This window comes from Salvia hispanica, chromosome 5 (genome assembly GCF_029641045.1).
Source record: "Salvia hispanica isolate PSC_SH4W2 chromosome 5, Shi_PSC_v1, whole genome shotgun sequence".
In the NCBI taxonomy this organism is placed as follows: Eukaryota; Viridiplantae; Streptophyta; class Magnoliopsida; order Lamiales; family Lamiaceae; genus Salvia; species Salvia hispanica.
In genome coordinates, this window is record NC_142696.1 from 44,636,535 (window position 1) to 44,655,480 (window position 18,946).

Sequence of the window (18,946 nt, forward strand, 5' to 3'; positions counted from 1 at the left end):
GATATAAGAGTATGAACAAAACTTCAAAAGTTTTAGCTAATTGCATGTTAACTAGGAATATGCATATTAAGGAAGCATGCCAACTAGTATTTGATTGATGGAAAAATCCAATTACACTTATCATGATTTTCACCTTTTTTCCAATTTCGTCAACGATAATATTGCGAGGGAAAACCAAATAAAGAAATTATGTACTTTGTGGGGTCAATCGTGGTGACTCATGTGTGTACTTTTATTGGAAACACGAGTAATAAAATTCAGTGCATCTCTTGCACAATAAACATTTAGGGCCCGTTCGTTGACCCTTATTTACGCATAATAGATGCCAAAACTGTTCAATTCACACGGTTTGGTGTTCATTTGTTACATCTGCTTGCCCCGTCATATAGCTACCGGCCCACACTGTTCACGCATTTTTTAGTCGAATACAAATCACGGAAGCCAGCCAATATTTGAAATCTGGCCCTCTACAGTAACCCTGATTTGGCACCCAAAATTCCAAGTTTGATCCTCAATTATTCGAAACCCACCCAGACCACACATTCTCTCCCATTTCTTCAATACGCCATCTGACTGTCTCTCTCTACCACTCACTCTCTCTATCTATCTCCTTCTACCCCTCTCTCTGCCCAACACAAGAGGATTCGCTGCGGATTGTAGTTCGACACCGGCGACGCCACCGCACATCAGGCGGTAGCATAATAGTGTGAAGTTACAATTCGTCCGCTGAATCTCGTACCCAGCGCACGAAAAATATCGATCGTTGTTTTTCTTTTTAATTTGTAGGTGTCTCTGTCATAACCCTTTGATAACTTTCTCAATTTTCTCAGATCTGTGTTGATCCGACCTTGTGTGCTATCGGGACTTGACGAATATCATCCGTATCTACCGTTTCAAGGTATACAGCTTTAAAGCACGATTTCCTTTTTACATTGACTGAGTTAAATGTTATTTGTTTTCCTGTACATATTTCCAACCAACTTTGCTGTTTTCTGGCCGACAATTCCCCTTTTGACTTATTTAGATTGGTGCTTCTGAAATCCGTTCTGTCGACCTACATCGATGGTGTGCCCGAAGTCGGTTTATAAAAGTATGCGTTTTCCCGAGTTTCGTATCTGCGTTTTGTGTCTTGGGTGCAATTTCCAATTTTTGGTGTACCGCGTTTGTTTGTGGTTACTTTGAAATCATTCTTTTTGGCTGCCTTGTATTGGTATAGATGACGAAATCACATAGTAAATTTGTTTTGGTGTGCATCATGGTGGAGAATATAACGCAACAATTGCGTGTATTAACCAACACTTTAGTTCATCGTTATTTGAAATGTAAAAGCCGGAAGAAGCGACTCCGTATTCTGGAGGACGCTCGGCGTTATAGTGTACTTAACAAGCTTCCTATGCAAGTGAAGCATATGGATCGGCTTATTAAGCTCACCGATTACGACTGCCTCGCAAACCTACGAATGGACCGGAACATTTTCGGCCACCTATGCCGTGTTCTTTCCAATCGTGCTGGTCTGGCAACTGGGAAATGTGTAGGGGTCGAAGAACAAGTTGCGATGTTTGTACTTGTCCTAGCGCATCATCAGAAGAATCTAGTAGTTGAGTTCCAGTTTTGGCGGTCCGGCTCCACCGTGTCGCATTACGTGAACACAGTATATTTGGATAATCATCTTTGAACATGTGATAGATTCCATATTACAATCTAAAATAGACAACATGTCTTACAAGACTTGCAAAACTACCTATAGGCTGTGTCAGTCAGTGGGAGCTAGTATATTTGCAAGTGTAAATATGGATCTCAAAAGGCTAGACAATGACAATGGGTTATGCCCAAAGAGAATTATCTTCTCGCCATCGTTGTGCCAGGATTTATTCGATCATATTGTCTATTAGAACTTACATAAATTAGAATGTATGTATTATGATTGTTAAGACAGCCTTTTATAAATAGAAGTCTTGAGGAAATCATCTACTAGAACATTCTAATGGATATATAATTAAGGGCAAGAAACGCATGATTGGAAGCCTATATAGACCTTCGTGGTCTTAGGCAAGCATCTAAATCAGAGTATATGTGTTTTATCAAAATTGTCAAATATTTGGTATTTGACTTGTGTCCTTAACAGTGCTATAAGCACAAGGAAGTTGAAAGTGCATTACATATGGTATTATTGGTACTCTACGATTATGAAATCTACAAAAAGTTGCAAACAACTAAGATTGGCATCTAGCGTAGGAAACTGGTTGTCTACACAGTTTAAGATAAATGATTTAAGAGAAACTAATTACATTCTTACCATCTAAGTCCTTTTAAGATGCTAGAAAGAATGTTGAGATTCTCTTAGGAATCCTATATCTACACATTACTTGGAACATTTAAGTATTAAAAATTCCATGAAAAGGTTTATACCTCTCAAGATGGAATTGTCTTGTCTCTAGTCAAGTGTCGTTTGACGCTTAGTGAGATTAAGTATTATGAGACTAGTTTCGGAGATAGTTGTCTCATGTATGCTATAATGTGTACTAAGTTTGATATTAGTTGTGCTTTTGCATAGCAAGTATATATCATATTAACCATGGCAAAGGATTTTGATTGAGGTAATGAATATACCCTAGTGCTAGAGAAAAACTAATAACTATATTCTAGTTTACCAGTCATTCATGTAATGTCCTTGGGGTTATACTGTCTTAGTTTTATGACTAATCAGTGATCGAGTAAGTCATCCTCTGAATATGTGTTTACCTTAGGAATATCTTCCTAATAGCTTTAATCGTAAGTTTGAGTATGCCTACGAGTATTATTTTTTACTACTCTAGTGAAGGCTAACTCAAGGGACACACGAGTTTATTAAGCTAAGCAATCACATATGGAGATGAAATTAATTAAAGATCAAGTGCGCAGCAAAGACATTATGGTAAAAAAGATATTATCAGAGAACAACCAAGTAGATTTTTCTTTCACTTAGTTAAATGAATGGTAGTTCGATATATCTAGTACAAATACCTACTTTGAGTATAAGTGGGAGAGTTTTTGGCAGTGGGTATACTCGAAAGCATGTTTTGAGTATAAGTGGGAGATTGTTAGGATTGGTATACTGAAAAGCAATTTTCGAGCAAGTTTCGCGCGAAAAGAATCTTGCTTGTATACATAAAACTCTACAATCCACTTTTAACCCGATTCAGTATTATTCGAGCAGTCTCGCACGAATAGAATCACTATTATTATTACATTGTGTTTGCTTGTGCATTTATAAGATGTTTTACAAACATTTAAATGCATAAGAAGTAAACAAAGTCTAAGTCTTTTGCTTAGTAGACCGGTAGGGCTGGCAAATCGTGCGGATTGGGTCGTTATCGGGTTGACCCGATAACGACCCAACCCAATAAGGGCAAACTCGAACCCAACCTGTTAAGGAAACCCCAAACCCGAACACGAACCCAACCCGCCACCTTCAAACCCGGACACGACCCGAACACGACCCGAACACGATAACGACACGAACCACTTTGGGTTGACCCGACACGATAACAACACGATATCGACCTAGACACGATAACAACACGATATCGAACTGAACACGATACCGACACGAACCACTTTGGGTTGACCCGACATGATAACAGCACGACAACAACCTAAGCACGATAACAACACGATTACATATTGCTTCAAAAAATGATCAAGACTTTAAAAAGCCATATAACATGAAGATGTTCTATTTTAAATAGCAAAACTCCAACACAATCCAAAATAACCCAACAAAATACATAACTTTTGTTCCAAATCCTCCAGGTTTCCGGCGATGATGAGCGGCGGCGGTTTCACTTTCAGAGGTAGGAAATAGAAATATAGAAGTAGGAAATCTGGAAGACGGCGGTTGTTCGGCACTTCGGCTATTCCACAATCCACATTCTAATTTGAGAATTTCTAACCCTAATCTAATTATTTATTATTTTATTTTCTACGTGACTAAGTCTAATAATATGAAAAATAAAAGGGTAGTGAACATGCTTTCGGCTGAATTCCAAAACAAAAAATGCTTCTATAATTTTAATAAAATATTTTATTATATTTAGAAAAATATTTTACATCATGTTTTTTCTAGTTTTAACAAAAAAATTTGAAACAAGTTAAAAGAACTATGGAAGTAAAAAGAACAAAACAAAAAAAGTGAAAATACTAATAATTAAATTAAATTTGTTAAATCAAAATAAATTAATATTATCCTTTTTAAAATTTGAAGGGCATTTTGTGTATACAATTTTTGTAACTTTATCTTTACTCAAAATAAAAATAATAATATTAATATTTAACGGGTTACCCAATCCGACCCGATTTTTTCGTGTTCTTAGTGGGTCGACCCAATTATGACCCGCATCCAATAAGACTTGATCCAAACCCAATAATTTCGTGCGGATTCGTGTCGGATTATCGTGTCGTGTCAAAAATTGCCAGCCCTATAGACCGATTGTGGGCGGCGTCCACTTTAAGGTAACACGGTCAGATCTATGCAATGCTTTGCAAAAGAAAAAGAAGAATTTCACAACCTAGATAGATTTTGGCTACCTATCGTGAAAGGTTGTAATGTCAGTCCGCATATTTCTAAGCCTTACTGAAATAAGATGACATTGGTGTGGTATAGCACTGAACGGATCTAACAGCAAGACGTGTCTTTATGCTATCTACTAAAAGACTAGGTCTTGATAAAATACTATTTCTTAATCTACATATGTTAGCATTGAGCATACGGTATTGATTATGCACTACTTTGACTTATCAAATGGTGCGGGTTTTTCGCAACCCAATAATCCTGATATATTGGGTAGTGGTGATTAATATCTAGCGGTGCTAGGATTGCTATTATGTTGAAACGTGCGCGAGGTGAGTCTCGTTTGATAATGTCCTCAAGAGGAGCTCGAACAAGATTTTATTATTCTGAAAACTGGCCAGTTGGAGTTTTATTACTCTATGAATAATAAATAAATGATTCTTGCTAAGTCCACTCTTGGAATTAATAAGATATTAATTAATGAAGTCCATAGCAGACATTAATTAATTAATTGACATTTATATATCTTAAGCGCGGGAAATAAATAATAAACAAAGTGGAAACCCGAATTACTTGTAATTTCGGATTTGGATGGGGAGAGTTCAATATTACTTCTGTAGTGGCTGCTCGTAATATTCCAATATAAGTTTGTATTAAATTGTGGGTTCAATTTAATTAGTAAAAAGCTAATTGGGGGAGCCCATATCCAAAACCTTCCATAGATCCTGTCTGGGCCCAAAAGGAACTTAATATAAATAGGAGAATAAATGAGACAGATTCATTCATTAATTTCTCTACAAAAATTTCGTTCCTTTCTCTCTACAGAAGGAAGCGATTTTTTCTTGATTTTCTCCTCCGTGAAAATATCAGCTCCTCCTCCGTGAGGAATTTTTTTGTCTTCTTTATTCGAGTCCTAGTATTTTGATAAGATCAGCCCACCCTGATATCGAGATACAGTTCGGGAACCAGAGAGAAGATCCGTGGTCTAGTATTGAAGATCATCACGTGGAGAAGGCGTGAGCAATCGACGATTCTTTGGAGAATCAAATCGGTAACTCTAAACTGTAGAAATCATGTTTAGGATTTATATTTTCTAAGCATGAATTATTTGCGTTCTAGCATGCAATTATCTGTTTAACATGTGAATCGATTAATCGCATAATCGGTCAAATAGATCCTTGTCTGATTTATTTGTTTTGTACAAGTCTTCCGCTGTGCAAGGGGCACCAAACCCCATCACAAATAACTGAGACTGTTACATTCATAATGCCAGGGATGTCTTGGTGCTCTTGATGGTACCCATATCAACGTGTTAGTGAGCAGTACGGACAAGCCACGATATCGTTCGCGTAAAGGCCAAATAACAACAAATACTTTGGCCGTTTGTGATATGAACATGCAATTTATGTTCGTTCTGCCAAGGTGGGAGGGCTCAACCGGAGATTCCTGTGTGTTACGTGACGCTGTTACACAACACGATGGTTTAAGGGTGCCACAAGGTTGGTTACAACCCCATAATCACATAAATTTTGGTAGTTTACATGCTATTTAACAAACGCTGATACGTTGCCTCTCAGGATGTTACTACCTCTGTGACAACGGTTAAGCCAACAGTAACGATTTTGTCCGATTGACACTACTATGGCCCATTTATCTCTACAGCTCCGGTGACACTACTATGGCCGATTTGCCCGACGAACCTATCCACGTCCATTCGCAGTGTTTTTATCTCTACAACAACCACTGGAAGGTGGAGGATGACGTCCGCCTGATAGAGTATATGCTCCTCAAGCAAGAAGAAGCGGAGGACGAAAGCGAAACAATCGACTTCGGCGGAATGTTTGCGTACGATGCTTACGATGAGCTCGCGACGTTGTTCACCTACCACCACGAGCCCCACTCTATCGTCTTTGTGGCAAACTTTCCCGGTGCGAAGTGGAAGATTCGTCAGGAGTACGTGAAGGCGAAAGATGTAGTTTGACGTCAGATGTTTGAGGTACAATCATTCATTTAAAGGGTTTACGTTTTTGTGTATTACGTCGGTTTGTGTTCGTTCTAACGTCGGAGACCATCGTCCCATTGTCGTCGTAGGTCCGTTCGTTCGCAATATCTTAATACCTACGAGATGAACCCGAATACGGAGCCCTACTACAACAATTCGGCCCAGTCACACCGAATGATAACGACGTTGGTGAAGTGCTTGATCCCCCATCTAACTGCAGTTAGATTTGGTAATTTCGTGATCTTGGTTTGCATTTTGGACAATGTTGGCTATTGTATTGTTTTTGATGGTTTCCTTCACGCGACAAACACTTTATTCAGTTTATATGATGTCGTGTTTATTATGGTTTATGAATGTTGTATGAACTCCCTTTGCCTTTCCATTGCAACCTTGATGACACTATGGTTTTTGATGATATGTGCGATACTATGGTTTTTGATGATATGTGCAACCTTGATGATATCATGGTTTTATGTTGATAACAATGTGTGCTATAACTTATTGTTAAATGCGGATACCAACGCATTTCCTTCATTGTATGCCATGCAACCTTTTTTTATACTTTTTGTCCTTATTATGGAGAAATGATCATGTATATAATGAATGTACAGCCTGCAACCAACCATCATGCAAGTGGTTGGATTGAAAAACGTATTCGAATGACAATACATGTAAGACTTGGGAGATTTGGTAAATATATAGGGAAATCATGCCCCATGTAGCTAGTTCGGCCGAGATAAGGAGAATGGATTAAATGAGGAATTAGAGATTACAGTTCAAAAATGAAGCTTGTCTCGCATTGTTAAGTATAGAGGTGCCCACGGTTTAGGAACCGACGGTTACGGTTCGGAACCGCCGGTTCCGGTTTTGGATATTGTTGAACCGGAACCGAACCGCGAGGGTGTTTCACCGTTACGGTTCCGGTTCCAAAACCGCCGGTTTCGGTTTCGGTTTTGAACCAGCGGTTATCCGGTGGTTTTTTTACGGTTTTTCACGATTTTGAACCGTCGGTTTTTTGCGGTTCTGGCTTGATTTCAAGGTTTTCTGGTGGTTTTTAACTGGAACCGCCCGGAACCGGCGGTTCCGGTACGTTTTCGGTTCAAAAATTTTTGAACCTGAACCGAACCACGGTTCAAAAATCGACGGTTTCGGTTCGAGTAAATTCTCACAGTTTCGGTTCGAAACTGTAACCGCTGGTTACGGTTTCGATTTTATCCGCCGGTTCGGTAAACCTTGGGCAGGTCTAGTTAAGTGTGATGAAATATAATGTTGACTATTGTGGGTGTAAGTACGTAACTCAACAAGCATTGTGGTAGATATAAGTCTTTCAACATATTAATGCATCTAACAAGTTCTATAAATACACCCTTCACATTCACTTAAGAACAACACCCCATCTTTAACCATGCATGCTAACACCCCTCTCCCAACCTTGACCAACGTTCCACTACAATCCCATTACTTATACCGTGGTAATTGGGCCCCGACCGTCGACACAGTGCTTATCGACACCATGCTTCGACTCAAAGAAGAGGTGTGATGGATTGAAGAGGATTACCTAACGTGTTTGATGGGCCAAGTTGCGCACGAAATTTGTGAGAAGTGTGACCTATCCTTTTTCGAAACTTCAATCATCTTACGCATAAGCTTTCTCTCCGTCCGTCGCAAAACCTTTCTCGAAATCATACACACTAGAGGAACGTACTGGGACATGGTCGACAACTTTGTATACGCGGTCGATTCGGTTTGGAATAGTATAATGCAGGTAATACACCAACCATATACCTTTGTTTTTGTTTCATTTGATTTTTTTGCACACCACTTTGACATGTTGGTATATGAACATCGTCGAATAAGCGTAGACCAACCCATTTGCCGCGGCGTACTACTACCATGGTGAAACAGAATACACTCGGCTTCATACACTTTTCGGGTCATTTGACAACGTGGAGGAGACAAGCATAAGCGTCATTGAGATATCCAGTTCCGGAGGCACTATTGTGCTATCGGAGGATGACATGGATTTGGACACCGACGAAGAAGAGGTGAACTCGCCAGCTATCCCAACCAGGGCAGGCGTTCGTCGTAAGCTTTTTGCTGGGGATGGGGTCGCACACTCGCCTGAAATCGCCTCCCTCCCCCCCACAGAACCCATGATCACGCGTAGAAACGTCCGGTCAAGGCTTGAGAATGCGTCGACATCTGCCCCATTTACACGCACCGAGAACAATGTTGTCGAGGCACCCGACACCATGTCCCCGTATAGAAGTTCGGTGGCGTCCAACTCGCCATTTAGCCGTATGGACAAACCGGATACATGAAAGTGAAATGGGATTGGAGAAATCTTGGAGAAGTTTGGTTTGAATGTCGGGTAACAACAAGTGTTTTGCGAAATTAATGTATTTTGTTTAGATGTACTAAGTAGAACTTTTGAAGTCGCATTATGGTCGTGGAATGCGCATAGTTTGTTTGTTTATTGTCGTGGTAAGTTGCCTATGAACGACGTATGCATTATGGGATATATAAATTTTAACGATCGCGAGTGTATTTGACAAGATGAGTACTCCACAACCAGACACGGCCACTACATGCCATTCGTATAGGAAAATTAGGTTCAGAGTAACCATATAATACCTTACCATACACCAACCAAAAGGTTGATGGGCTACAAAATACAAAACGATACCAAACTGAAACACAACATAATTAAAGGCAACCACATAAAGCAAATGTCCGATACGAAGACTAGTCGATTACAAACACAACAACGTCAAGGTACTCATCCCTCTTCCTCCAACACAGCAAGGAGATAGCCCAACCGGCCAGGCCCAGTCATCCCCATAAAAACCTCAAGACGCTGCGGCTTATCGCCCAAGATATTGCACAATCGATATTTTTGACGTGTTGTGAGTCCGTCAACTTCATTCAACTTCTGAAAGACAACTTGGCAAGCCTGGCCTAGATCGAAGTTGTTACCAATTTTGGATGACAGAACTTATAACCTTGAGACTAAACTTATAACCTTGAGTTAGTCTCAGCATGTAAATTTGACAAGAAGTCCATAAGAAGTTCGTCCAAATTAGGTACCTTTCGTTTTTCACCCCCTGTTTTGGGAACACAGGTTTGCTTGTCACTGGCACCTGAACTAACGTGATCGCCAATAAGTTCATCTGGCGGTGGGTCATGTTCAGCGAAGAGGGCTGACACGAAGGGGGGCTGGGAGTCACTCTCGTCGCACTGACTATCTCCCTCGTCAGAATCGCGCAGGCACGCTGCTACAACAGATATATTCTCTGCCCCACCGCCAGTGGCACAGTCTTTCCTGAAAATTATCTTATAATTCTCCCACAGAGGCCATGAATTATGGCGCATGAATTTCGCTTTCGGATCTAACTGTAAAAGTGCACATGAAACTATTATAAGACATAAAATCTATATTAAACATAACACACACAGATATATGCAATGTTACTACCTTAACGACGTGCTCCTACTACTCGTCGTCGATGTCTATTTTGTAATCACCGTTCGAACTGAACCCTACTCCGGTCCTCTCAAGGATATTGCTCAGACTTGTGTAGCTTGCTTTCCATGCAGTGATTTTGGACACAACATGCGGTGAACCTTTGATGTCGGAGATCGGAAATTCTTGTTTGATACTATCCTCACATCTTTGAAGGTATCTAGTTCGAAAGCCGTTGTCTGATTTCCACCCCAGCGCAACAAGCTCGACCAAAGTAGCTGCTAAAATTTCTTCTTCGCGATGAGACCACAAACGGCGAGTGCGATCCCCTTTTTTATACTTCCGACTTCATTTTTCTGGAACTACTACGCCTACGTATCACACACGTAAAAAATATGGATAACAATCTCTGATGAGCCGACAAAATATTTCAACTAAAACACACATACCAGAAGGATCACTTCCTCTGGCCGTTGTGGCGCTAGAACCTCCCATTGCAGTCGACATATCACCCTGAAGAACACAACCAGAAAGCTAGAATGAAAAAAAAAAGTGAATACATATGATACGAATACATCTTGTGGGATAGATACCAAAATCAAGACCGTCAAAGCATGAATCTGTCGGCAAAGGCGCACAGTATTTAAAGACACCCATTTCCCGCCATACAGAAAATTTCATTTTGGAGGGCATTTCAATATTTTCGTTTCGATTTTGCCGCTAAAGAGATGAGGGTATATTAGGTATACCGCTACGTTATGGAGGACAAAGTAGTCAAAGTCATCGCATGTCTTCCAAAACATGGAGCTCAAATGGGTATAACCAAACGCCTACAATTATTTCGCATGTGGTGGGGCCATGAAGATTTAATTACAGATTTGTTTCATGTATTTCGAAATAGGAGTAAGCGAACACCTCCTTATGGTTTATTATTTATGTCGTGGAAGTATTTAGTAGTAGTAGTTTGTAATGGTGCATCATGTATTGCTACTATTTAGATTTGTCAATAAATCGTAGTTTTGAGATTTAAGAGAAATGAATCAGTTTCAGCCATATGAATTTAAAAAATCTAAATTAATTAACGCTATTACTTATATGACATATTCAAAGATAGTTGGTCATTTCTAGAGTATTCAACTTCACTATTGAGATATAATAAGTGAAGTAGAACAATTTATGTACAAGTACACTTGACATTTTAGATGAAATATTATACAACAACAAAAAAAAATAAGTGAAAAGGTTTTGAAGTTAAAGTTTTGAACAAAAGTGTGACGGTACCCGCGGAAATTTTTGATAAACGGCCCTTCAATCTTTATAGGAGTACTATATTTTTTTCTAGTTTTCTGGCTTTATTTGATAAATGACTCCTCAATTTTAATACTAGTATTGTTTGTTTCTAATTTTCTGGCTTGTGGAATATGTTGATAAATTGGTGAAGGTAGTCAATACTAATTCTACTCGTAATTAGCGGCGGTATGAAATTGAAATGGTGGCTTAGGTTAGACTAAAAATGTCGATTATAACTAGTCAATTGGAATATCATGCTTGATTGCTCGCCCACTTGCTCACTAACCAAATCTATATTATGATTACGATTATGATTATCTATTTCAAGATTTGGACTGCCCAAAGAAAAAATATTGTAAACAATTCTTTACACACACATATATGTATGTGATTAGACTACACATTTCATCCTTTTCAAATTGTCACTTCAACAACGTTATCGTGAATTGACTGCACCTCTATTTTTTTCAACGCTTTCAAATAAATGGAGGATTAAAATTCTTCTCATGCCATGAATATCTCATTAGAGTATTTTGTAAGATCGATTCACGAAAAGCTAAAATTTCCCCCAAAAGTCCAAAACTACCCCAATTAAGTATAACCTATGTGCATAACATAATTGGACTACAAATTTTTCGCGCATATTCTATATGTCCCATTAAAAATAAAAAGTTTCTTATAATAGAAATAACTTTATTTTTACTTGTACATCTCTCTTACTTTAATCTTTCTTTCACAAAATAATACTATATAAAATTACGTGCTGAAAAACAAACGTTTCATATTTATTGGGACGGAGAGAATATATAGCAATAAGAGAAAGAAGATCTACACATGGAGTATATATAATGACTACTAAGTTTTTGGCTCTACGACAAAAACAAGAGCCATTTTTGTACACTAAAACTAACAGTATTAGAGTAACAACATGTCATTATCAATCTAATCTCCTAAACTGCCACAACTCATCACTATTCCAAAAAGAGCTCATTCCAATCTCCTCCCCGAACCAATCAACATCCGCCGCGTGGCATTCCAATTCCCCCACTCCGTACCCTGTAATGTACCCGCAATCTTCATCAAACGATTCAGGCGAGCTCAAAAGCCTTGAAATTTCTTCAATTTCCATCTCTGAATTAGGCGGCGCGGGGTGGCTAATAATTTGAATCGGTGAAGGCGGCGGCGCGGCGGCGGAGATGGCGATATTCGGAGTTTCCGAGGATGATGACGACTTGGCGTTCTGTTCCATTTTCTCGAGCAATCTGGGCATCCAGTAGAGTCGGACGGCTTCTAGAAAGTTCTTGCTGTTGGAATCGATCTTCAGCTGCCTGGCTTGCTTTTGCACTCTCGTCCTCCAATAGTTCTTTATTTCGTTATCGGTCCTTCCCGGCAAGTGCTGTGCTATTTTCGACCACCTGCAATTATTATTCAATTTTAGTATAATTTTAAATTTAAGTGTTTGTATATAAATATAAATGAAAAAAAAATAACGGACCTATTTCCCCATCTGGAATGAAGTTCGAGGATCAAGAGTTGCTCGTGGGGGCTAAGGTTTCCTCTTTTGATGTCTGGTTTCAGATAGTTAAGCCATCTTAATCGGCAGCTTTTCCCTGTTCGTTTAAGCCCTGCATAAATAAAATTAAAATTAAAATTAGTACTAATGATAAGTGTAAATGGAATTAGAAAATTTGAACGCAGTAGGATGTGTTCAAGTTTTACCTGCAGATTTGGATAAGGAATTCCATTGGCCTTCGCCATGAGAGGTGATGTGTTGAATGAGTAGATTGTCTTCCTCTAGTGTCCATGGCCCTCTTCTCACCTCATTTCCATCTTCATCTAATTTGCTACTATAATTTTTTGGGATTTTACCTTTACTACTACTACTACTACTCATCATCAATATCAAAATTAAAGAAAATCTGAATTTGATTGAGAGTTGTAGTGAAGATTGTGGGGATTTGGATAGACAAAAGAGGTTTTATAGTAGTACTAGTTCTAACGAAGGATCTCATGGAAATATAAGAGAAGAAGAAGTGGAGCCCATTTTGCAAGTTTTCTAAGTGGCTTTATTTTGTTCTTTACAATAATTACCACATAGAATTTTCAGTTTTCCTTGGTTTTGAAGATGGGTCAGTGGGTGCAATGAACTAAGAATACCATCCTTTTTAGAGTATCTAAGTCGTGGATTGTTGGAGAAATTCTATAAGTGATGTAAATTGACTCTACTATTCCATTGAATTAGAAGTAAAAACTTATGTACTTTTTTTTTTCTCTTTAACTAGAAATTAAATGAAACATCTTAGGTGTGAGTCGTATTTTCAGAGGTTTTTTTCAATAATATGTTTCGCAAGATAGACTGGTGGTGCTTTTGCATCATAATTCGCATAAAATTTGAATATAATTGAATAGAAGTCGCCTCCCAACACAAATTCAATCTAAAGTAATTAGAAAGATGCGTTTTGTGATATTATAGGAGGACAGAGGTCTTTGATATGGACTGAGTCTACTGGAATATATTCAAGTGAACAGTTAAACCAAATTATGGGTCATAAACTTTTTGGATTTCAAGAAAATTTAGTTTTAGGATTTAGCAAACAAGCTTAGAACAAGAAAGAGGACCCCTTTTGTCTTTAGTTTCCACACTAGATCTAGATTCTGACAACATCGTGGCAACAAACACAAATACTTTCTCCGTTCTCATTTAAAGAATCATTTTGAGTCAACACGAAATTTAAAAAATTAATTAACTTTATGAAGAAAATAGTAAATGGAGAAAATAAGTGGAATGTGAGACCCACTTTTAGTATTCTATTAGTTTTATAATGATTGTGAGTTAAAAAAATTAATAACATGTAGGGTCTATATATCAAAAGTGAAAAAAATAAATAATCCTTTAAATTATGGACAATCCAAAATGACTTTTTAAATGGTGGAGAGAGGGAGCACGATTTATTTACACAATTAAAGATGATCATCATGTAACGAACGATTTACTTTGCTTGTGAAATGCAAAATATTTACTCTTTTAAAGTAATGGAGTATATGATATTTTCTAGATATTGTACGTTGCGAATATGGAATAACATGGTTCGTCATCCCCAAAAAAGTGTAGTTAATTGGGATTGGGGTTAGAAAATTCAAAATTCAAAAGATATGTTCTACTAGCATTTTAGCATAATTACAATGAATAGTGGAAGGAAAGAACAAAGAAACGCCTTGAGAAATGGGAGAGAAGAAAATGGTGCACTTGAAAATGAATTCTTTTAAATGGGATGATTCCTTCTTGCTTCCCTGTGCAATAGAATTTCTATGCAAAGAAACGTGATGGACTAGAATGGATTATTCTTTTACTATAATTTGTTTATTCGTTTATATTTTTTTAATAATAAAACGTGGGGTTACTCCGTTTGATGAGCATGGCGGCATAAATATAGGAGAATAAATTTCTTGTATTTTATTAGATTCCAAGATTGTGCTTCAAGACAATGATGTCTCCTTAAGAGCATAATTTCGATTTCTCCTATGCCAATTTCACGAAGATCTATGTCATTTATAAGAATATAAAAGATTCATTTCCAAAATTTGTTAACTTTTATGCCACTCAAAATTGAATATAATTTGTCACTAATGTATTGCGCTTGGTATATGGTGTCTTGTTATTTTCGGAGGATTATTACAAAGATTCTCATATTCTTGATGTTTAGTACTTGAAGGATCTAACTGCCACATGATTTGCTATAACTTGAAAATTGATATAGATTACGACATCATGGTTTGAAGAAAGTTTGATACTGTAAAATTCTAGCCGACTTGCTTCCTGTTTAGATTCTTGTCTTATTGAGTTGTATTCAAAGTTACTTCTTGATTTAAATTTCTTTTACGGCTTAAACATCTTAGTTGTAACTAGTATATATACTATTAACATTGTTAATAAAAATAGTAGAAGTTATTTTTGTAGACTTATCCCTCCAAAACATTTATTTATTTCTTATTTATTGTGATTGGGTTTGATTTTCAAGTCGAATCCATAAGCATCACGAGTATAGATCAAATTTCAACCTCAAATGTCACGATCACTATTAGTATATGGTGCATTGATTTTGGACATGGTTAAATGAAAATGAAATGTCAAGAAGAATCTTGCTTGTGTCTTAATTGTAATTTTATTTTATTTTTTAAATTTATATCACTTCTATATGGAGTTCCTTAGTTGTCCAACAAAGAGAACCACAATTCTACACCCACATTGTGCTCATTAAATAGTAAAAGGTGCCCTAATTAATCGTCATATGACTAAAAAATTTGGGGCCAAGAAGTTGATGATGGGAAAGCCCCTTTAATGGTTGTACTTTAACACCAAAAAGTTAACAATTAATAAAGATATATTCAACCTATATTGATGAATGTCAAACATATATTCAATTTTTATTTTAATTAATACGAGATAAGTATTTTTTGTTTTTTAACATCACAAAAAAGTACTCCGTGTGGATGCATTCTTAAATGCGGCAATATATGGGCCGTGGGCTTCATAATAAAGAAATATATTGGGCTTTATGGTTGATATATAATCATTAAATTAGCATGCCGTGAGTGTTAATTAAATTACAATAAAAATATCCACTTCATTGCCAAAAGGTCGACTAGTTTTGCAATATTTTTGTTGTTTCCTACATGATTTTCCCTCCGAATTAAATTATTAAAAAGTTTGTGCAAGTAGAAAAATAATTAATTTGGGGGAACAGAAACAGCATGAAGAAAAGGAAAACAAATGGCGAAAATAATTGTGAGAAAAGTGATTTTCGGGCTCAAAAAGAATGATTGGGCCTTCCATTAATAAACCTGACTGTTGGGCTCTTGAACTACTCTAGATTAAATAAACATTGATTCTTTAGTCTTCTAAACACACATGTTTGCAAGCTATTATGAAAACGATTTTATAATTTAATTTCATTATTTTGCAATCGTAATAGAAGACTGTCCAAATTAAGTGAATTAAGATATTTATTGAAAATGCTGCTTATCCATAACTCTATCAGCTGGGCCAGAGATCCTTGATTACCAAAAACATCGTTAGTCGAAGTGGGGATTATGTCCCAAAATTATTTATTTTCACTGCATGTATATGAAAATGAAGTAACATCAGTTGTTGAATGTCAAATTCATGCGCCCCACGACTACTGTGTTATAACAATTTAATTAATCTTTAGGCCATCTTAGTATTTGGACAATTCGAGAATAATCAAGATTCTCTCTTCCCTCCCACACACATAAGCATACTTTTGAATTATTTTCTTGTATAGTATTTTTATAGTTATCTAAACATTGCTTTGCAAAAACCCTATTAATGATATGAATAGCCTAAAAATGTGTATTCGAATAAAACACAAAAAACATAGCTTTCACCATAGATTACTTTTGTATCCACACCTCTCTACATTCAATATGAGCCAATCAAGGTATGATTCAGTACGCCAATACTGTTGATTCTTAATGATTGAAATGCAATAAAAATGTAACAACAATTACATGATACTAATATTAAGTGGAGAGCTAGATTGATTTTGAATGGAACACATATACATATATAGTATAATTGTCAATTATGTCAGAAAATAAAAGGTGTTGCATGGAGAGAGAATAAAAAAACTGAAATTCAAAGAGGCCAATTAGGTGCATTATGGAATTGGGACATTCCTCCATAACCTTCTCCTATCGCCTCTGCACCTTCATAAGAAGTGCCTCCCTATATTCAAAATAAATATTAAATAATTATTCATTCACTTTTTAGACAAGAGGTTATATAAGTCAACTTTTCATTGAATGAAATAAATAAGGAAACTGGGACGTCTGTATCAGTTGATTGGTATGGATTAAATCAAGATATATTAACGTGTCTGCACCAAAATAGAGAGAGAGAGAGAGAGAGAGAGAGTTCACATGTAGAGCTTCCATGGCTTCGGCTTCAGCTGAGTTGAAATCGTAGAATAGACTTGCTGCAGACAGCTTCATGGATAGAAACTGAATACACATATAAGGAAATTCAACATTAACCGATTCACTGGAAATTTGATTATATATCAATATATATTTATACTTAAACACACATATGAGAATAGTATCTTACATCAATTTGGTTTTGCAATGATCTTACATAGTTAATTATCACATCCAACATCACAGCCATTCCCATCGTCTGCAGATAATTTAATGTTCACATATTTCATTATTTTAACACAAACTAGAAGAATATCATAGAACTTACAAAATTGAATGAAAAAATAAATATTAATTAATTACCTTATAACACCCCGGAACCAGATCTTGCAGGCATTTCAATTTCTCATTTATTTTTTCTCTTCTCAACTAGTTCAAACAAACAATTAAACAAGCAAACAAAAGATCAAATATTGTCAACTTCGTACAAAATCTAACTCTTGAAAAATAATGAATCAAAATAAATCAATCTTAGACTAGTAAAAATGTACCCTTTCAGCCAAACTGTGGCTGTCAGTGGCTTGCCCTCTCTTTGCTCTAACATGAACAACTTCTTTAGGTGTCTGAGTTTCTCTCTCGTTCATCCTCTTTCTCTTCTTCCCATTATTCTATCATAAAATCAAGCAATGCAAGAAAACAAAAGGGTCATTTTTTTTAAATATTAAACATAAGAAAAGTAGAATAAATACCTGTGCTTTGTTATCCTTGTCTAGTGCAAGAAACCCGGCATCAGAAATGGAAGGAGATGAATTCATCCCCATGTCCATGTTGCTGTCGCATCCGAGGCCCGGGGGGAAGAAATGGGCCATCATCGGGTTCAACACCGGCCCGTTAGGCCCAATTGATCTTAGGATTTGATCATGGTAAGAAAGTGGGAGTTGGGTTTGTTGGTGTTGATGATGATGATCGGAGAATTCTTGATTGGATAAAGATATGGTGCCATGACCATTATTTGTGCTAACATTGAAGCCTTCAAATGATGACATGTTATTGAAGATTTCTAGGTTTGATGAATTCATTTGTAAGAAAGAAGGTTTTGAAGAGGTTCTGCCGGAATCTTCCATGAAAAAAATTGGAAGTTGATATAATCCTTAATTTATACTCCTATATATGATCATAAATAGGGTTTAGATTGAGGTGAAATATATAAGTTTTAGATGCTCATGAGGTGTAACTTTCAGCTTTAGAATAAAAGATTCTAGCTTTTGGCCCATCTAGTACTATTGTTGATTATCCTTTGCTTCAAAGAAATTAAAAAAAGATAGAATTAGATTTGTTTTTGTGGATGTGATTTCGTGGTTGTACCATAATAAATTTCATTAATGTAGTTAGGGAGACCATTCTTTGATCTTAGGTTGATTAAGTATGACTGTACAAAAGTTGTGCAGTGTTGTGATTCTTGATAATTGTACCTTCGATGTTTGGAAATGGTGAAGAATTTCGTTAAAGTGGTAATTGCAAGTGACCACACTATTGCTACATTGGCATTATATGATAGTCAGGTATAATGGTATGTGATTAGGTATCTCAATACACTATAAAGGATGAATAAAGTGCATTGTATACGCTACAAAATATCACCATTGAAAAACTAGTTTGCGACGAATTAGTTCGACTCAAATAACGGGGATATTGTGGGGATGAA

The 18,946-nt window shown here is 36.8% G+C and overlaps 2 protein-coding genes and 1 long non-coding RNA gene across 4 annotated transcripts; 1 reads left to right on the forward strand and 2 right to left on the reverse strand.

Annotated features, from left to right (window-relative positions):
• Window positions 1-307: 307 nt before the first annotated feature.
• LOC125191066 (uncharacterized) lies at window positions 308-6,961 on the forward strand. 2 transcript variants are annotated; one of them, XR_007171027.2, is made up of 5 exons: window positions 308-898; window positions 1,025-1,090; window positions 5,823-6,048; window positions 6,127-6,545; window positions 6,641-6,961. It is a non-coding gene; the product is annotated as an uncharacterized LOC125191066 (long non-coding RNA). The 2 variants fall into 2 exon arrangements; XR_007171028.2 differs by lacking the exon at window positions 1,025-1,090 and having other exon boundaries at window positions 360-898.
• A 5,107-nt stretch (window positions 6,962-12,068) lies between these two features.
• LOC125187133 (MYB-like transcription factor EOBI) lies at window positions 12,069-13,315 on the reverse strand. Its single transcript, XM_048083664.2, has 3 exons — window positions 13,024-13,315; window positions 12,800-12,929; window positions 12,069-12,719 (listed from the first exon to the last, which is right to left on the reverse strand). Exons 1-3 carry the CDS (start codon window positions 13,199-13,201, stop codon window positions 12,242-12,244), a joined length of 786 nt encoding a protein of 261 aa, XP_047939621.1. The 5' UTR covers window positions 13,202-13,315; the 3' UTR covers window positions 12,069-12,241.
• Window positions 13,316-16,780: 3,465 nt separating this feature from the next.
• Window positions 16,781-18,415, reverse strand: LOC125187134 (transcription factor BEE 3). The gene is made up of 6 exons (XM_048083665.2): window positions 17,991-18,415; window positions 17,793-17,909; window positions 17,605-17,670; window positions 17,432-17,500; window positions 17,245-17,325; window positions 16,781-17,050 (listed from the first exon to the last, which is right to left on the reverse strand). The coding sequence occupies exons 1-6, from the start codon at window positions 18,363-18,365 to the stop codon at window positions 16,961-16,963; spliced, it is 798 nt and encodes a 265-aa protein (XP_047939622.2). The 5' UTR covers window positions 18,366-18,415; the 3' UTR covers window positions 16,781-16,960.
• Between the last annotated feature and the right edge of the window lie 531 nt (window positions 18,416-18,946).